Source organism: Zonotrichia leucophrys, chromosome 20, assembly GCF_028769735.1.
Source record: "Zonotrichia leucophrys gambelii isolate GWCS_2022_RI chromosome 20, RI_Zleu_2.0, whole genome shotgun sequence".
In the NCBI taxonomy this organism is placed as follows: domain Eukaryota; kingdom Metazoa; phylum Chordata; class Aves; order Passeriformes; family Passerellidae; genus Zonotrichia; species Zonotrichia leucophrys.
The window spans coordinates 2,308,603-2,327,557 of record NC_088189.1 but is presented as its reverse complement, the minus strand read 5'-3'; the positions used below and the strand labels follow the sequence as shown (position 1 = coordinate 2,327,557).

General features: G+C 48.4%; 1 protein-coding gene across 2 annotated transcripts; it reads right to left on the bottom strand.

Annotated features, from left to right (window-relative positions):
- Window positions 1-866: 866 nt before the first annotated feature.
- CASS4 (Cas scaffold protein family member 4) lies at window positions 867-18,649 on the bottom strand. Of its 2 annotated transcripts, XM_064729936.1 has the most exons (7): window positions 18,594-18,649; window positions 10,682-11,053; window positions 6,372-6,476; window positions 5,110-5,256; window positions 3,291-4,610; window positions 2,116-2,175; window positions 867-1,498 (listed from the first exon to the last, which is right to left on the bottom strand). In XM_064729936.1, exons 1-7 carry the CDS (start codon window positions 18,597-18,599, stop codon window positions 1,085-1,087), a joined length of 2,424 nt encoding a protein of 807 aa, XP_064586006.1. In that variant the 5' UTR covers window positions 18,600-18,649; the 3' UTR covers window positions 867-1,084. The 2 variants fall into 2 exon arrangements, with proteins under 2 accessions (XP_064586006.1, XP_064586007.1); XM_064729937.1 differs by lacking the exon at window positions 2,116-2,175.
- Between the last annotated feature and the right edge of the window lie 306 nt (window positions 18,650-18,955).

The window sequence follows — 18,955 nt, the reverse complement described above, 5'->3', positions numbered from 1 at the left end:
CCTGCTACCAGGGAGTTCCTGGAGGAAATTCTGAGAGAGGGGATGTTCTCTTGCTACCAGGGAATTTCTAGAGGGAATTCTGAGTGGGAGGATCTTCACCTGCTACCAGTGCACACAGGGAATTCCTGGTGAGAGTTCTGAGTGGGGATCTTCACCAGCACCCAGGGCGTTCCTGGTGGGAGTTCAGAGTGGGGATCTGCACCTGAACCAGCACCCAGGGAACTCCCAGTGGGAATTCTGAGCGAGGGGATCTTCACCAGAACCAGCATCCAGGGAATTCCTTGTGGGAGTTCTGAGTGAGGGGATGTGCACCTGAACCAGGGAATTCCTGGTGGGGATTCTGAGTGTGAGGATCTTCACCTGTATTGGCACCCAGGGAATTCTTGGAGGGAATTCTGTGTGGGGGGATCTTCACCAGCACCCAGGGAGTTCCTGGTGGGAGTTCAGAGTGGGGATCTGCACCTGAACCAGCACCCAGGGAACTCCCAGTGGGAATTCTGAGTGAGGGGATCTTCACCAGAACCAGCATCCAGGGAATTCCTTGTGGGAGTTCTGAGTGAGGGGATGTGCACCTGAACCAGGGAATTCCTGGTGGGGATTCTGAGTGTGAGGATCTTCACCTGTATTGGCACCCAGGGAATTCTTGGAGGGAATTCTGAGTGGGGGGATCTTCACCAGCACCCAGGGAGTTCCTGGTGGGAGTTCAGGGTGGGGATCTGCACCAGAACCAGCACCCAGGGAGTTCCTGGTGGGAGTTCAGAGTGGGGATCTGCACCAGAACCAGCACCCAGGGAATTCCTTGTGGGAGTTCTGAGTGAGGGGATGTGCACCTGAACCAGGGAATTCTGGTGGGGATTCTGAGTGCGAGGATCTGCACCTGAACCAGCACCCAGGGAACTCCCAGTGGGAATTCTGAGTGAGGGGATCTTCACCAGCACCCAGGGAGTTCCTGGTGGGAGTTCAGGGTGGGGATCTGCACCTGAACCAGCACCCAGGGAACTCAATTCTGAGTGAGGGGATCTTCACCAGCACCCAGGGAGTCCTGGTGGAGCTCAGGGTGTATCCCAGGAGCAGCAGTGGCCCCTCAGTCCATCATGGCCCTGAACTGCTGTGTGTACTGGGCCAGCTGCTCGGCCTGCTCCCTCAGCTCCCTGCTGGCCTCGGCGTTGGGGAATTTCAGGGCGGCGTTTTTGGTGGCCAGGGCCAGGTTCTTGAGCAGGCTGCAGAAGCGGCTGCTGCTGTGCAGGATGTCGCTGCGGGCCTCCCTGTCCTGGCTCTCCTGGCACAGGGAATCCACCAGCCTCTGGCCCACCATGATGATGAGCTTGCTGTGGGAGATGAAGATTTCGGGGGGCTGCTGGCTGCTGAGGCTGGCGCTGAACACGCCCAGGGCCTTGTGCAGGGCGGCGAAGCACAGCCTGCAGTGCTCGGGGAGGGGCATTCTCCTGCCAGGCTCCTGCCTGCTGCCATTTTCAGTCTTTTTTGCACATGGCAAAACCTGGAGGAAGGGTTAAAACAGAAATAGGTTCAGCCTGGTGTCACACGCTGCTTGTTTCTTTGGTTGCTCTACCCTGAGTTTTTGTGGTCTCCAAATCGCCATACCCTGGAGCCCTTACAGTAATTTCTCTTTCCGTAAAGTGTTGGAAATTCTCCTGATTGCCTTTCTCCCCTAAATACAGTTTTAATATTGGATAGCACACAAAGTGCTGCAGCTAAACATCAGTCCTTTACACAGTCTGGCCTTGAAGCTTTCAAATAATACAAAACATTGATCTTTAATGGACTTAATTGGGGTTATGAATGATTAAAATGCACAAAACAAGAGTCAGTTTAGTGCCAGTGCATGATAAGATACTTTGAAATACTGATTCTCACAGCCTTATCTCAAATGATGCTGAAAGGCAATAAAATAAACTGTATGACTTTAAACTGGAGTGGAAAATAAGTGCTCTTCACAGGTTTTCAGCAGTAATTCTGGGAAAATGATCTCTGAGAAGCAGATAGGACTCTGTGTGTAGAGATGCATGTCTGAATGCAAATTACCCTGAGTTTTAGCAAGCACAGAAATCAGAGACTAACAGCCCTCATAAATAATATTTTCAAAGTCAGAAATACCTTTGGGTTTGACTCTGTACTCTTCTTTGCTACTTCTTTACCTGAAATGACTTTCTGTGCCTGTTGCAAATTAAAATGAAAGCAAAGTTGAAACAACTACATAAAGTATTTAAATATAAATGTGGTTTTCTCTTATTTCATGGGGAAACAACTACTTGTTCTGCAGCCTTCATGTTGCAAATAGAAATGGGGGAAGGAGCTGTAGGTTTTTTCCTCCTAAAAATGATCCTGCAAGATCTGAGACTGAAACCAACATCAACAAAACATTTCAATGTAACGTTCCCTAAATTTTAAGGACAAACAGCATTTCTTCGGGAAACTAAGGGAGATATTCTTAGTAGATACTTTAGTGATTCTGAGGAGATTCTTACAATCATCCAGAATTGTTCCAAAAGATAATTCACAGAGTTTAATTTCTATGCAAATGGGATTTCCATCCAAGTTAGGAAGGAACATCTCTTGTCGTGCCAAACACAATGTAGTGGCAGGAAGAGAAAAAAGAGAAGTAAGGTATTGCTAACTTCCAATGAAACCTACTTCCCAAATGAATTCAAGCTGGCAAGAATGATAAAAATGTTTGATTTCCTCTGTTGATTAAAATTACTGCTCATTGTACACGTGCCATCCAGCACTGTCCCAAAATCCTGGATCTGTGTGAATCTGGAAAGGGGGATGTAGTGCAAACTGCATGTGGCACTGCAAAGTAAAATAGTGCTGCTAGTGAACAGCCCAACATCTGCAGAGGGTGAGTGTCGCAGACATTTTTTCATAGAAATCCTTTCTTTGGGATTTGTCCATCTTCTAAGAAGCAGAGCCCCAGAAGAAGAATGTAAACAAATTGTTATCAGCTGCTGTGAAATGTAGCAGGTGTCCCTGTGATTGGCTCATCTTCCATGTGTACCATTAAAGGCCAATCACAGGAGCAGCTCAGGGACAGATTCCCTGGACACAGAACTTTGTTATTCATTCCTTCTATTCTATTGTTAGCTGAGCAGCTCTCTGCAACTTCTCTTCTTATTCTTTTTAGTATAGTTATAATGTATTATATATCTTATATAAATAAATCAAGCCTTCTGATCAAGAAACAAGATTCTCATCCTTCTCTCACCCCAGTGACCGTCTAAAGCCACTGTAATATGTGAGAAGTTCAGAGAGGGAACCCCGGTGTCACTGACCTGTAACTGGACATAATCACAATCCTCACTGCAGTTCTCCTCTGGTTTCTGCACAGGGACCTGGCTTTGGCTGGGTTTCTCAGGAGCATTTCTCTGCAGTGACTCAATTTCTACTCTTCTTGGCACTGGGATCTGTTTTGCCATTTTGCATTCTGGGTTCACTTTTGGTTGCTTCTTTTCTTGCTCCTTCTCGTTCCTCCTGAAGAGCAGCTTCCCGTTGGCGATGATGATGGACACAAACCTCTTGATATCATCTGGAATTGTCCTGGCCACCATAACGAAGCGATCCAGGTCGTCAGGGTTGCTCTGGGGCTTCTTGAGCACCAAAGCCTCCAGGGCCCAGCTGCAGCTGTTGAGAGCTTCCCTCGTTTCTGTCAATATTTTGTAGGAGTTCATGAGGATTTCCAGCTGCTTTTTAATTCTGGCCTGCAGGTTGCTATCCGTGAGGTTGGAGGCGTTTCCCTTCAGGGCTTGAGCAAAGGCCAGGAACTCTCCCAGTGACACCTTTATGTGGTCCACTGCTCTGTGGATCTCCTCCAGGCTTTTCTCCAGGTGCTCCTGCAACCTCCACTTGCTGCTCACGAAGATCATTAAACTGGCGACGGAGCTGGACACGCCGTGCTGCAGCCGGGTCAGGGTCTCGATGGCCGCTTCCAGCTCCAGTTTGATCTCTTGGACAGGCTCTGGTGATGGTGACAGCCTAGAAAACGACTCAGCAGAAGAGCTGGAGGATGAGGACAGAGTGCTGCTTCTGCTGTCCACATTAGAGACACACAAACTGTCATTTTCCGACTTGGCATCCACGGAGAGCTGTGGAGAAGCACCGTGTGCTTGGTCACTGTTGTTTTCCACCTCTTTCTTGGAGTGCCCAGCACTGGGCAAACCTTTGGGAATATCATAAACGTTCTCCTCAGAGATCTGGCCGTCAGCCTTGGCAGCCAGGAGCCTCGGGGGCAGCTCGGAGCTGCCGTTGTGTGGCGGGAGGAGCGCGTCCCGTGAGGGTGGGACGTCGTACAGGGGGATTTCTGGAAGCGTTAATTTCCGCTGTGCCGGCGGTGGAATGTCGTACAGCTGTGGGTTCCCAGCCTTGCCTTCAGCTGGAGCCTTGTACCTGGCTGGGGGAATGTCATACAGCACCCGCTTCTCCCCAGCCTGCCCAGGAGGGCTGGCTTTGAATCCCGAATTTTCAGGGGAAACTGGGATATCGTAAATCCATTCGGACTTCCGAGGGTTTGGCAAGGTGTTGTAATGGCCCCAGAACTTCCTCTGAGATTTATTTTCTGAGTCATCGAGCTCTCTTTTGGGAGGGACATCATATAACTGCAACAGAGCACACAGGGTTCATAAACCATCTTTAGAAACAAGAATGAGAAGCAGAACTGAATTCTCAGGGCACACAAATGTGTGCAGTTCCACTGATGTCAATGGAGCAGCACCATGGAAAGGCTGCCTGTATTTTTTATTTTCTAACATGCACAAGCTGCATGTATAAAAGGTAAAATATTTGGAGCACAGGAGATTAGATCCTACAGCAGAATCCATAGCCAGTGACATCTGTAGACACTTGATTTTTCCTGACTCACATGCACACCCTTTCAAGCAATAAATCACCAACAGACATCACTGACTCTACTCAAACACCTTCAATAAATTTAATTTTTGCTTGATACATATATATGTGTACAGCTGGAGTCTTAGCTGGAAAAGGGGCATTCAGGACCATTTGTTGTGTAAAAAACAGTGGGGAAGAGATGGGAAACCTGTCCCTGCTCCAAGGCAGGAGTGACAGATTACTGTGTGCCCACCAAGCCTTACTTACACTGCCTGCTGGTGAGTCCTGGCTGCCAGCTCCTCCTCTTTCTGCCTTGGATGGGATCTTGTAAAGCTGCTTCTGCTCTGCCTGGAAGCTCTCAGTGGATCTGCCCAGCACGGAGCCCTTCCTTGTGCTGGGGGGAGTGGCACCACTCTGCTCAAAGGGAAAATCAATTATTTATTTTAATCCTTTTAGAGCCCACCGGGGCCCTGAGTGGGATCAAAGGCTTTGGGCCAGACATGAGTGGGTTGGGTCTGAGCAGGGATCACCCAGGGAATCTGTGGATAATGATGGGCTCAAGCCTGCACCCCAACATTAATAGATTTCCAATAGTGACAGTGGATTGGAGGGTGACAGTGCCACCTCTCCAATGACACTGGACAAACCAACAGTCCATCAGATTTCTCCTGCTCCATAAAAGAATGCAAAACAATAAGTTATTTACATAAAGTGTGTGAGAAAGCTCGTTACAAGAATGTAACCATCAGAAGGTTTAGAAAATCTTAAATCTTTAGTTTAGAAAATCTTAAGTTTAGAAAATCTTAAAAAACCAGGGTGACATGTGACATTCACTGAGCCCAGGGCAGTGGGACAGCAGCAGGGACAGGATTGTGTAACAGGACACGTCACAGTGGTGTGACCAAATCCAGGGTGTGTTTTTCCCAGGAGGAGGGTGGGGGGGTGACATTTAATTTCTTGTGGACGTGAGCTCGTGGCTCTTCTCTGAACACCCCCAAATCACCCCCAGCAAATGACAGCACCACATTTCCTCATGGATTCCAAGGCAGAGAGGGTGACAGCTCAATTCTACTGTCACCCCATTTGCTTTCTGTAAAACTGGGAAGAAAATAATCTATATTTAGCTCAAAACCTCAGTTCTCCTGAGTTTCTTAGAAATTTAGAGAGCAACGTGTCTTCAATCTCGTGCATTTCTAGTACACTTCCATTTTTTCTATTATAATTCCGAGGTAGAGAGAGTGACACTACTGATGTCTTACTGAATTTTCTGTATCAGTGTCAACCTCTCTGCCTCAGAATCCATGTGGAAATGCCTTACTGAGAGAAAAATTGGAAATGTTTATTAGAAACGCACCAGATTTAAGACACATTGCTCTAAATGTCCAAGAAACTGGAGAACTGAGGTTTTGAGCTAAAAATAGATGATTTTCTACCCATTTTGACAAAAAAGCTAAGAGGGTGAGAGTAGAACTGAGCTGCAGATGTGCTCTGAGGTGCTCCAGGGTGGCAGCTGCAGGGCCAGGACTCACCTGTGGCAGAGGGGACCCTCGGGGCTGCGAGGAGGGGACATCGTACACCTCAGCCCTGATGTTGGGGGCTGAGGCCCTGCAGGCTCTGGGCAGGGTGAACAGGTGCTTGGAGGGGAGAAAAAATAGTAATAATAACAATATTAATAATATTAATAATTGTAGTATCAAATAATAATAATAATAATAATAATAATAATAATAGTAATTTTAAAAAAACTGTATCAGCAAGAAGCTTTGAAAAGTCATTCAGCTGAAAAATCCACTGATTTAATCACAAAAATCCACTTAAGAGTAATCACTCTGAAGTGATAAAAACCTTCAGCTCTTCACTGAAAGTGAGACACAGGAACTGACCTCACAGGCAATAGCATGTTTATTCTCAAATAATTCTCCTTTAGCAGCATTTCTGGTACATTTTAGATAAGATCTGACCTGGCACAAAGACAATCTGCCTTACTAACCACAGGGCAGAAAAGATTTGGAGAAAATCCAGCTGCAGTTATCACTTAAAGCTTTAAACTGCCCAAAAGCAGAACCACTTAAAAAAGGAAGTGGAGAAATTTCAACTTCTCCAAGGCCACAGTCATTGGGTCAAGCCAATTTAATGTCAGAGCAGCAGAAAAATGCAGGCTGAGCATTATTCTGTAGTTATGAACAAATGACTCATTTGGAAGGATTAAACCTTGATGTCTTGTCCAGCTCCATAAACAGGGAATTGTATCTTTGCAGTCAGATTGATTAAAACATAATTTGAGCAGCCATGACCAGATCTGTGGGACAATTAATGTCACAAAATATGAATGCTGGGTTAGGACTTTTCTTTTTTAGAATCAACCACCAAAAGATGGAATTTTGTTCATCCAGCCTGCCTTGAGCCTGGCTGCCCTCAGCAAAGCACTGACCTCCAGAAACACTGCTGGGGTGAGATGTTACAGGAAATGTGAAACTGGTTTTAAACTGGAAGGAGTGATTCCCATCGTGCAAATCCTGCAGCAGGTAAATGTAGGGGAAATATGGGAGAGGAAGAAGAGTGCAGCTTCACTCTGCCTGGTTCAGCTCTCATGTGGGAGCAGGGAATGAGGAGTGAGCACAAATCCTGAGTGCTGTGATGGAGAATCACAGAGCCACAAAATGCTTTGGGTTGGGAGGGATCTGCAGGACCATCTCTTCCACCTCCTGCAAAGGACAGGGACATCTCCCACCATCCCAGGCTGCTCCAAACCCCCTCCAGTGTGGCCTGGAACTCCTCCAGGATTGGGGAATCCTGGGCAGCCTGGGCCTGAATTCGAGCATCTTCCTCACAGAGGCACAGCTTCCCTGAGGGAAAGGGTAAAAACCATCCTTAGGCCAGGTCTGCTTCCAGATGGACAAATCTGAGAATCCAGCAGGAAGGAAACTCACTGGATATCACATGTTGGCACTTTTGGCAGCCCTGTCAGTGGCAGTAGAAGCAGAAGGTGCCCTGGGTGTGAGGCAGGAGCAAGGAGGTTTCTCTGTGGGGTGAAAACACCCCGGCTCTGAGGGATTCATTCTTGTTTCACTGCTTCAGTCAGCTCCCTCAAAGACTCACAGTGGCTTTTCCCAGCTGCTCAGAGCACAGCTGAGTATGGCAGGAGCTTTGCCAGCTGTGCCACAGGATCTCTGTGGGATGGTCTGGATTGTTCTGTGCTCCCTGAGCTCCCCTGCCCTGGGGACAGCCTGTGACCACCGGGGTGCAGCTGGTGTGGGGACAGCTGGGACACTGTGCCACAGGCAGCCCCACTCTCAGCTTCTGGATAACCATCAAATGGGACGTTTCTTTTTCATTCTTCATTCTTTTTCATTCTTCATTCTTTGTCATTCTCCATTCTTTGTCATTCTCAGACCAGGCACAGCGTAGGTGGATAAATTCATGAAATGAGGCAGGGAGAGCCCAGGAGCTGCTCTGCCAGACCATTCATCCACATAATGAATAGATGACATTTTCCACCTGATTTGCTGGCACAACATGGAAAATGGATGCCAGTCTCTGATGCAGTTTGCCAGAGGCTCCTTGAGGGTCAGGAATGTGGAGAAATCAATGACAGCAAGTGCAGAAGAGTCTCGTGTAGCTGTACTCAGTTTGAGTTTGAGCTGTGGTTGTGCAGTGCAGCTGAAAAGGAGGTTCTGGTCACCAGGGATGCCCTGAGTTTGTTGTTTTCCAGCCCCCAGCTGGCACCCAGCAGGAAGCAGCAAGGAGGTTTCCATCACTGGCCTTCCCCACAGCAGGAGGCAAGGGGGCTCAATGAGCCCCATAAATCAAACCATCATTAAATCAGCCTAAAACACCATATAGCTGAACCTTCTTCCTTTTCCTTTCTCAATTAGAATTTCAAATGTGATTTCCATATACAGGATAAAGAGCCACCGAGGGCTGGAGAGCTCACAGAACTGAACAAAACCTCGCACTCAAACTCTGTCCCCACCTGCTCTATTTCCCTTTCATTATGAAACATTCCCCACTCATTTTTTCCTGAAGAAAGCACAAGGTTTTGATGGTAAAAACCAGTGAGATGTAATCAAATTGCTTGTTCCATGTATGTTTGAAAGTCAGACTGGGAGAAAGAAGAGCCAGGCCTTGGAGCTGTAATGAAACCCTGGAAAACCAGTTTGTTCTCCTCTATAACTGGGGGAACTGGTGGCAGCTCTCCTCCTGTACACCTTGGTCAACATCTCAGCAGCAGCAAAAATGGGCTGGGAGAGAAACTGAGGGCACAAAACTTTGTGTCCTTGTGTGTGTCTGCAGGGGCTGCTGCTTGGTGCAAATGACAGCACAAGGGACAGGCAGCAGCATTCTGAGCTTGCTGGGCTGCTGGAGACAGTAAAACCCAGAGCAAACGCAGCAATCCCACACCACAGGGTGATTTTTTAAAAATTATGAATCATATTTCTGTGCAGATGGATGTAAAACTCCACATGGGCTCTGGATGGCTGCTGGAGAAAGTTCTGTGTCTTGTTATTTTAACTTTGTAAATAATTTATAGATCCTCCCAAACAAATGGTATATTCTTTACTTCCTGCCCTGTTTTACAGCTGTTTTAAACTGTCAGAAAGGTGAGGGAGCACAGAACGTAGAGAATCTGTCACCCAGAGCAGCATTTCTCACCCCATGCTATAAACTGATGGGTATTTCCTAAACACCATCCATTCTTCTGCTGCAAACTGCACTGAAAATCCCGGGCTTCCTTATTTCCCTCTCCCAGCCATTATTTTAACAACAACATCTGGGTTTTTCAGAGCTCACCTGGTGTGTGGAGTGCTTGGTCCTCTTGCTGAGCATTCATAAATTGATGGGAATTTCCTAAACACTATCCATCCCTTAGCTGCAAACTGCACTGAAAATCCCAGGCTTCCTTATTTCCCTCTCCCAGCCATTATTTTAACAACAACATCTGGGTTTTTCAGAGCTCATCTGGTGCGTGGAGCGCTTGGTCCTCTTGCTGAGCAGCATTTCTTAACCCATGCTATGAATTGATGGGAATTTCCTAAAAACCGTCATTCCTCTGCTGCAAACCCCAGTGAAAATCCCAGGTTTCCTTATTCCCCGCTCCCAGCCATTGTTTTCACACCAACACCAGGTTATTCCAGAGCTCACCTGGTGCGTGGAGCGCTTGGTCCTCTCTCTGAGCAGCATTTCTCACCCCATACTATAAACTGATGGGAGTTTCCTAAACAGCATCCACTCCTCTGCTGCAAACCCCACTGAAAATCCCAGGCTTCCTTATTTCCCTGCTCCCAGCCATTGTTTTAACAACAACATCTGGTTTTTCAGAGCTCACCTGGTGTGTGGAGTGCTTGGTCCTCTCACTGAACAGCTGATGGGAGTTTCCTAAAAACCATCATTCCTCTGCTGCAAACCCCACTGAAAATCCCAGGCTTCCTTATTTCCCTGCTCCCAGCCATTGTTTTAACAACAACATCTGGGTTTTTCAGAGCTCACCTGGTGTGTGGAGTGCTTGGTCCTCTTGCTGAGCATTCATAAATTGATGGGAATTTCCTAAACACTATCCATCCCTTAGCTGCAAACCCCACTGAAAATCCCAGGCTTCCTTATTCCCCACTCCCAGCCATTATTTTAACAACAACATCTGGGTTTTTCAGAGCTCATCTGGTGCGTGGAGCGCTTGGTCCTCTTGCTGAGCAGCATTTCTTAACCCATGCTATGAATTGATGGGAATTTCCTAAACACCATCAATTCTTCTGCTGCAAACTCCACTGAAAATCCCAGGCTTCCTTATTTCCCTGCTCCCAGCCATTGTTTTAACAACAACATCTGGGTTTTCAGAGCTCACCTGGTGCGTGGAGCGCTTGGTCCTCTCGCTGAGCAGCTGTGCCGCCAGAGCTGGCACCTGGTACACGAGCTGGGGCTGGACCCAGCCCTCCATCTTCTCGTAGGTGGCCGAGGGCACCGTGGGCACCGTGGGCACGGAGGGCACGGAGGGCACCTGGTAGATGCCGTGTGCGGCTGGCGGCTCCGGGCAGGGCGGCAGGAGCTGCAGGCGGTTGGCAGGGGCCAGCCCGTGGTGGCCGTGCAGGGAGCAGTGCCACCAGCCCTGGCTGCCCGCCACGTGCTGCTCCAGCACCGTCACGATGTCCCCTCTGCGGAACGCCAGCTCGTCCGAGCAGTCCGCCTTGTTGTCGTAGAGAGCCTTGGCCAGGCAGTGCTGGGGACACGGGCACACACACAGTGTCACTCTGTCACTCTGTCACTCTGTCATACCCATGCCAGGCCTCACTTCCACCCTGCTGTTCCCACCCTGCTGGGATCCTTTCCCCACCTGGGGCTCGGTTTGATTCACCCACCCCTCTGCACATTGAACAGCCTCTCTCCAGCACTGAGCTGGAAAATCATCAAGCACGGTCAGTGGAGCTCTTCAAAAGAGATTAAAAAGGAAATAAAACCCAAAAAACAAACCCTAAAGGTTTTCCAGCTAAGGCAGGGCTTCATTAAATGCCAACTTTCAGGACAAACCCTCAGTACTGTGGAGCTGGAGAGCACATCTTTGCCATCACAGTTAAGTGTGGCACTTTGTTGTTGCAGTAAGGCAGGAAAATCATCAAGAAAGGCTTGAGAAAATCAGGCTGCTCTGGCTGTCTGTCATTTCCTCTAAGACAAGCTGGCACTGTGCAAGTGCCCAGTAAAGCAATCCTGGTGTGAGCAGTTTGTTAACATAACAATCTATTCCTGGGTGAAAAACAACCAGTTTTTACACCATTACATAGAAAAATGAAAACTATCCCTCACAAACAACTTTTCCTGCATGTCCACGCCAGGGTTTGAGTGACCAGTCAATACAGGATAACATCTTGTTAATGACCAATAAAGTAATTAACAAGCAAGCTCCTGACCTGTTGGAGTCACACAGTTCTGTAAAACTGTATTAAAAGGAGTTATGTGAATGAAGAATGGGCTTGTTCCACCTTGAAGAAAACGGAGTCCGTGTGATTTATTCCCATACTTTGTGTCTGCTATGGTCAGTGCAATAAAGAAATAGATAATAATAAAATTACTGTGATACGTTTCTTCATCACCTTTTCCTGCTTGAGGCCTTTAAAGAGCACTGCTAATCATTATTTAGATTTATTATATTAGACTTGCATATATTGAATTTGCAAGCTAAAACACAAGAAGTTCCACCTCAAATGAGGAAGAACCTCTTTCCACGAGAGCCCTGGAACAGCTGCCCAGGGAGGGTGTGGATCTGCCTCTCTGGAGACACCCAAACCCACCTGGATGCATTCCTGCCACCTGCTCCAGGTGACCCTGCCTTGGCACTGGGGCTGGACTCGGTGATCTCCAGAGGTCCTTTTCAACCCTAATTGTTTGTATAAAAAACAGGGATCTATTCTGTGATCCCTGTATGAAAAATAGGCATCTATTCTGTGATCCCTATATAAAAAAATAGGGATCTATTCTGTGATCCCTGTATAAAAAATAGGTGTTTTTCCCATTGTCATTCTGTGAATTCTTCATCTCATAATTATTCATTACAAGATCACAGAATCATGGAATGATTTGGGTGGGAAGGGACCTTAAATATCATCTCACCCTACCCCTGCCATGGCAGGGACAGCTTCCACTGTCCCAGGCTGCTCCAAGCCCTGTCCAGCCTTCCAGGGATGGGGCAGCCAGAGCCAGCAGGTAGCTTTAGTCACCTGAGGCATTTTGGCAAAGGGTAGAGAAAGCTGTGGATGTCATTTTTTAGGGTTTTTTTCAGTACAAGATAGATTTTGCTTTTAGCTTTAAAATGGACTGTCTGCTCCTCAGTCAGTGGGACACTGGCTGTGCCTCAGCATGAATTTCTTATCAGAAAGTGCAAGTAATGTCCAGAGAGATAGCACCCAAATAGGAAACGTGATGCCTTGTATTTTTGTGCAGAGCATTTGCTGTGGGGCAGCAGCTGGCCTGAGGCTGCAGCACAAGAACTCAAATGTGTCAGCTCAGCTGGCGACCAGGGCCCGCTGTTGGCTGCAGGCATCTCCTGAACAATGGCTTTTTGTGGGACAGGGGCAGCTGCCAGGGGGGACAGCAGCCCCCTTGGCCTCCTGCTCCAGCCTGGCTCGTGCCTGGAACATGGGAGTCACTTTGGATGGGGACAGTGCCAAATGTTGGAGTCAGGAATCCCCCCTGGGCCAGGCTGGGCTCCACACTGACAAAAAATGGAGAACAAAAAACTTTTCCTGTTATTCAGCAACACTGCTGGCTCCTGGGTGCTGCACTGCCACACTCCTGAGGGACAGACCCTCTCAAAAAAAGGAGATCAGCCAACTTTTCCTGTTTTTTATCAACACTGCTGGCTCCTTGGGCTGGGTACTGCACAGACACACTCCTGAGGGACAGACCCTCTCAAAAAAAGGGGAACAGGGAACTTTTCCTGTTCTCCATAAACACTGCTGGCTCCTTGGGCTGGGTGCTGCACAGACAGACTCCTGAGGGACAGACCCTCTCAAAAAAAGGAGATCAGCCAACTTTTCCTGTTCTTTATCAACACTGCTGGCTCCTTGGGCTGGGTTGCAGCACACCAACAGACCCTTTCCTGAAAGGGGGGACAGAACCCACCTCTCAAAAAAAGGAGAACAGAGAACTTTTCCTGTTCTCCATAAACACTGCTGGCTCCTTGGGCTGGGTGCTGCACAGACACACTCCTGAGGGACAGACCCTCTTCTTCTGCCCCTTTTCCACATGAAGAGCCTCATCCAGGCACACACAGGAAAAGGGTGAAGTGCCAGCAAGGCTGGGCTCAGGGTGTGAGCCTGGTGGGGCACACACAGCAAGGCTGGGCTCAGGGTGTGAGCCTGGCGGGGCACACACAGCAAGGCTGGGCTCAGGGTGTGAGCCTGGTGGGGCACACACAGCAAGGCTGGGCTCACGAGGTGTGGAGCCTGGTGGGGCACACACAGCAAGGCTGGGCTCAGGGTGTGAGCCTGGTGGGGCACACACAGCAAGGCTGGGCTCAGGGTGTGAGCCTGGCGGGGCACACACAGCAAGGCTGGGCTCAGGGTGTGAGCCTGGCGGGGCACACACAGCAAGGTTGCCTTCCGGCACCACACAGGTGTAGAGAACCTGGCGGGGCACACACAGCAAGGCTGGGCTCAGGGTGTGAGCCTGGCGGGGCACACACAGCAAGGCTGGGCTCAGGGTGTGAGCCTGGCGGGGCACACACAGCAAGGTTGGGCTCAGGGTGTGAGCCTGGTGGGGCACACACAGCAAGGCTGGGCTCAGGGTGTGGGCCTGGCGGGGCACACACAGCAAGGTTGGGCTCAGGGTGTGAGCCTGGCGGGGCACACACAGCAAGGTTGGGCACACACAGCAAGGTTGGCACACACAGCAAGGTTGGGCTCAGGGTGTGAGCCTGGTGGGGCACACACAGCAAGGCTGGGCTCAGGGTGTGAGCCTGGTGGGGCACACACAGCAAGGTTGCCCTTCCTACGTGCACCCACACAGCTGAGAGAAACCTTTGGTTCACACTGTGGTTTTAAAAGGCATCTAAATATTGACATTTCCCTTTTCCTGTGGAAACAGCACCCTCAAGGTGCTGCTGAGCCTCATTTTATAACCAGAGACCCAAACCTTTCCATCAGAGGGGTCCCTGCTGGAGGCACAGCACACAATCCTTTGGTTTGGCCAATGAAGATGTGCAAATATCCCAGGGCCAGCAGCCCCCAGCCCGAGCCAGGCTGAGGCCTGGACACTGTGGCTCAGATTTTGCATTTCTGGAGCTCACATTTGTGATCAACACAAACCCAGAAACCTCTAGAATCATCCCAAATCAAGCCAAGCAGGAGATTATTAATGAATCAATTAAATCATAGGGCACTCTGGGAGACCTGACCTGGCTATAAAACAGATCTGTTCATGGATCATCTCATATCCCATCCAGAGAGATGGAAGGGGAAAATGAAGGCTTTGACCAAAGAAGTGATGGAGAGAAGCCCTAAACTCCAGTCTGTAGAACATGACTGAACTGAGATTGTCAGACCATGCACAAGCAGGGTCCGTGGAGCTCTTAAAAAGAAGAGATTAGAAAGGAAATAAAACCCAAAAAACAAACCCTAAAGGTTTTCCAGCTAAGGCAGGGCTTAATTAAATTAAATTCCAAGTTTCAGGACAAACCCTCAATACTGTGGATCTGGAGAGCACATCTTTGCCATCCCCTGTCGTATTTCAGTATTTCAGCAAAATGTAGACTATTTCAGCAAGGTGCAGAGTATGTCAGCAAGCAGGGGCTGTGCTGGGGCACTGGGAGCTGCATTTCCCTGATATCTGATATACTGATACCTTGATATCCCTGATATCTGGCTGTGCAGTGTTCCCTGGTGCTTTGTGTGTTGTGTCCTTAAATCCCCAACGTGTAAGAAGCACTAAAGCAGCCCAGGTGAGGTCCAAGTGATTTTCCCTCTTTGCTTGCTGCCCCATCCCCATCAGCAGCCTTGTAAAACCTCTCCTAAGACAGAGAACAGCAAAAAGCCCCACAAAAAGCGCCTTGAGAGGCAGTGCTGGGGCTCTGCTCTCACTGGGTGGGTTTGCACAAGCTGCTGACCAAGCACAGACCTGGAAAAGATCCAAAAGTGTCCCCTGCAGCCCCAGAGCCCACAGGGCAATGCAGGTGGGTCCCACACTGGGGGATTGACAGTGCAGGTCCTGGAGCAGCTTCACCCCAAAAGTTCTCATCTGGCTGCAAGTGCATCTCCTTTATTGTGGGGTTGTGGCTCAGATGTGGGCAGAGTAATTCCCCTCCAAACTGGACTGGTCGCATCTTTGTTGTTGGCAGATCCTTACCCAGCCCTGCTCCCCTACAAAGCCCTGGCAGCCCCTGGGAGCAGCAGGGATGAAAGCTGCTCCCTCATGTTTATTAATGGAGAAACTGTAATTAAGGGCAGTAAAGCTGATCAGTGCCCAGTTCTATAATGTAAAATTTTATACCCTCAGAGCGACATCTGTGCTCTGTGTACACAATAGATATTTATGCTAAGGATGGAACATCCCACTGTTACTAAAATCTCCTGGTGCCTCTCCTATCCCAAGCCTGATCTTCATGCAACAGAAAAAAATATCATTATTAAATATATCCAAACATTGCTAGAAAAATCCAAGTGGACACAGTGATGTACAGCACGTGAGAATTTCAGCATCTTGCCCACAAGCCTCACAAAAGAATTTCTCTATGCCCCTATCCCACTCAGTTTGTATTTGGAAATGTCAATTTGCTACCCTGTATTATTCCATGTGAATGGGTACAGCATTTCAGATTAAAAAAAAGATATTTTTTATTTATTATCTTCAATTTGCTTCCTAAAAACCCCTATTGAGATCACATAAATAAACTGGGAGTTTATTCTCTATAAACTGAGAATAAACTCCCAGTTTAATCCTGGGAGTTTTTGTGGATTGAAATATTTCTCATGTTGCACATCAATATATGAGTGAGCTCTTTTACTGCAGGAAAGCGGGACTTAAAATATTTGAGGAGGAAGAGATAGAGGGCTGTGTTTGCTAAACAGTTCTGCTCATCCATCAGAGACACCTCTGACATGTTTACAGAGCAGCTTCCAGTTAATCTCTTCACCTCCCAGCAAAGCTGCAGAAATAAACATTCCCCAGCATCCCTGAGCTGGGAACAGCCTTCCCTGAGAATTCCCTGTAAACCCCAGACCACTCTGAGTCACTGAAGTTTTGCTCAGTTCATTGTAGAGAGTTCACATCAACATCCACAGAAAAAAAGGAAAATTTACCTTAAAAGCTCAGATCATTCTCCACCTGCATGTGCAGCATTTCCTGTGACCTACAGAAAGTCTTTCTGCATTTCTTTGCTTTGTTTGTGTATTTTGGAAAATAAATGTTCAGCTCATGCAGAAGTTTTGTGTGAGCTTTGAGGAGGAATGAACATCAGGACTTGCTTTTGTTGCTTTAATTGATTTTGTGGGGGTGGAAGCAGGTGCTGATCACAGGTTTTGAATTTTAAATTTGATCAAATACAGAAGCACCACTTAAAAAAATGAAGCTTACAAATCCTGCAGCTTCACACAGGGCACGGCTGCAGAGGTGGGAATTACAAGCTGCGGTTCTGCGAATTTCCCCCAGACTCTCTTTTCTCCACAAATGAAGTCAATCAAATCCTGTGTGTGTTAAAATCACCAGAAGAGGAAATTGCAGCCAGGATTTCACCCCACTCAGAGCATTTTTACAGGAGTGCTCTCATGCCCATGCTCAAGGGAAAATAAACTGCCCATTCCAGGGGTGTGTGTCCTCAAACCTTTCTTTTTCCCATTTACACCCAATCACTTCGGGGTTTTTTTTTACTTTTTTAAAACTTTTCGTATCTTAATTACACCTGACTACATTTATTTCTAAATGTAGTCTATTTTATTTCTATTTGCAGTCCAAATGTAGTTTATTTCTTCTACAGCAAGTCCTGCTGAGTACAAGTGTCCTCCTCAGAGCAGCATCCTCACCCTCCTGTGAAACCCAAAGAAACTCAGCAGGAGCAAATGGACATTTTTCATTGAAAAATAGAAATTTTCAGGAATTCCTGCTGCTGGAGGTGCCAGGGGTCTGTCCCTGCATGCTGTGCCCTTTTTCCTTGGTGTGGCAGCAGTGGGGAGCTGAGGGCAGGGTGGGGATTTCTGATCCACCAAGGAGCAGCAGCACAACTCCCACAGCTGCATCTTCCTGGCTGCACTGAGCAGCCCCCAAATTCTTGTCCTCACCCCCAAAATGTTGTCCTGACCCCCAAAATCTTGTCTTCACCCCCAAATTCTTGTCCTGACCCTGCCCTCTGCCCAGCCCTGCAAAGTGGTGTTTCTGAGATGAGTGAGATGCATTGAATAAACGGAGGAGTGGATGGTTTCTGAGTGAGTATCACTGAAATTGTCACGTTTCTCTGGGCAGAGAGGGTTTCCAGCTGGGCTAATCCCTGGTGAGAGTGCCCAGGCCCGGGCAGCAGCTGTGCTCTGCTCCCTGGCTGTCATTAGCAGGGGACACATGGGGACAGCCCAGCCCTGCCTGCCTGCCCAGCTGAGCCACCCCTGTCACAGCCCCAGCCCCGCTCTGCACAAAGCCCAGGCACAATCGGCTGCAGAATGGGTTTGGTCCATCACTCATCCCCCCACACACCAGGAGAAAAGAGTATTTCCCAAAAGTGAGTATTTCCCAAAAATGAGTGTTTCCCAAAAATGAGCGCTGCTTTCCTCCCCTGCAGGATGTGGCCAGTCCTCACCCTCGAGTGCAAAGGCTTTCCCAGGCTCACGGAGCTCAGACTGAAATTACTCGGCTTTTTCCTCATCACACAGTGACCTCAATTCTTGAGACATTTCCATTACCCATTTTCTGGGAGTCAATGCAAAACCATCATCTCTTTTGAGGTAATGCACTGCTCAACTCTTCACCTCGTTTTTATTTTTTTCCCAAGAAAATGTGGAAGTGACCAGTCTGAGTCACTCATGATCATTTCTAATAAACTTGTCATTACTCAATGCACACAGAGCAAGCCCTCACCCTCCTCTGCCACACTGATACTCTTGAGAAACTTAATTTGGGTTATATTTTATAAATTCAGTTAGTGATGTGCAAATCAGCTGAACACACACACACTGCAAAGAGACCCCACCAGATGCAGATTTTACCCTGTGCCCTCTACAAAAGGAATCAGGAAAGTCACTAAATCCACTGCAGCAGAAAGAAAAGAGCCCAGCACTCACACTGACCTTCATTTTGCTGTGTGTCCCTGTTAGTCCATCACCTGAGCAGCAGCAGGAGGAGGATGAGGAGGAGGATGAGGAGGGTGTCCCAGCCCTGCCGGCGGCTCAGGCAGCTCTGGAGGCTCTGCCTGGGAGCCTGGGGAGGCAAAGCTCAGCCTCTGCCTCCTCCTGCTCGCTGGGAGCCCCAGGAAAGCAGCGCTGGCGATGGGGGGAGCTCATTACGTGGCAGAATTGTCTGCAGGGAGCTCTGGCTGCAGCTGGTGGTGTGCGGGACACACAGGCTGCCCTGCTCTAACACAAAACCCGGGCTGCACCGGGAAGCGTTTTTGCTGCAGCCTTTTTTACTCCTGGTTTGTTGTGTTTTGCTT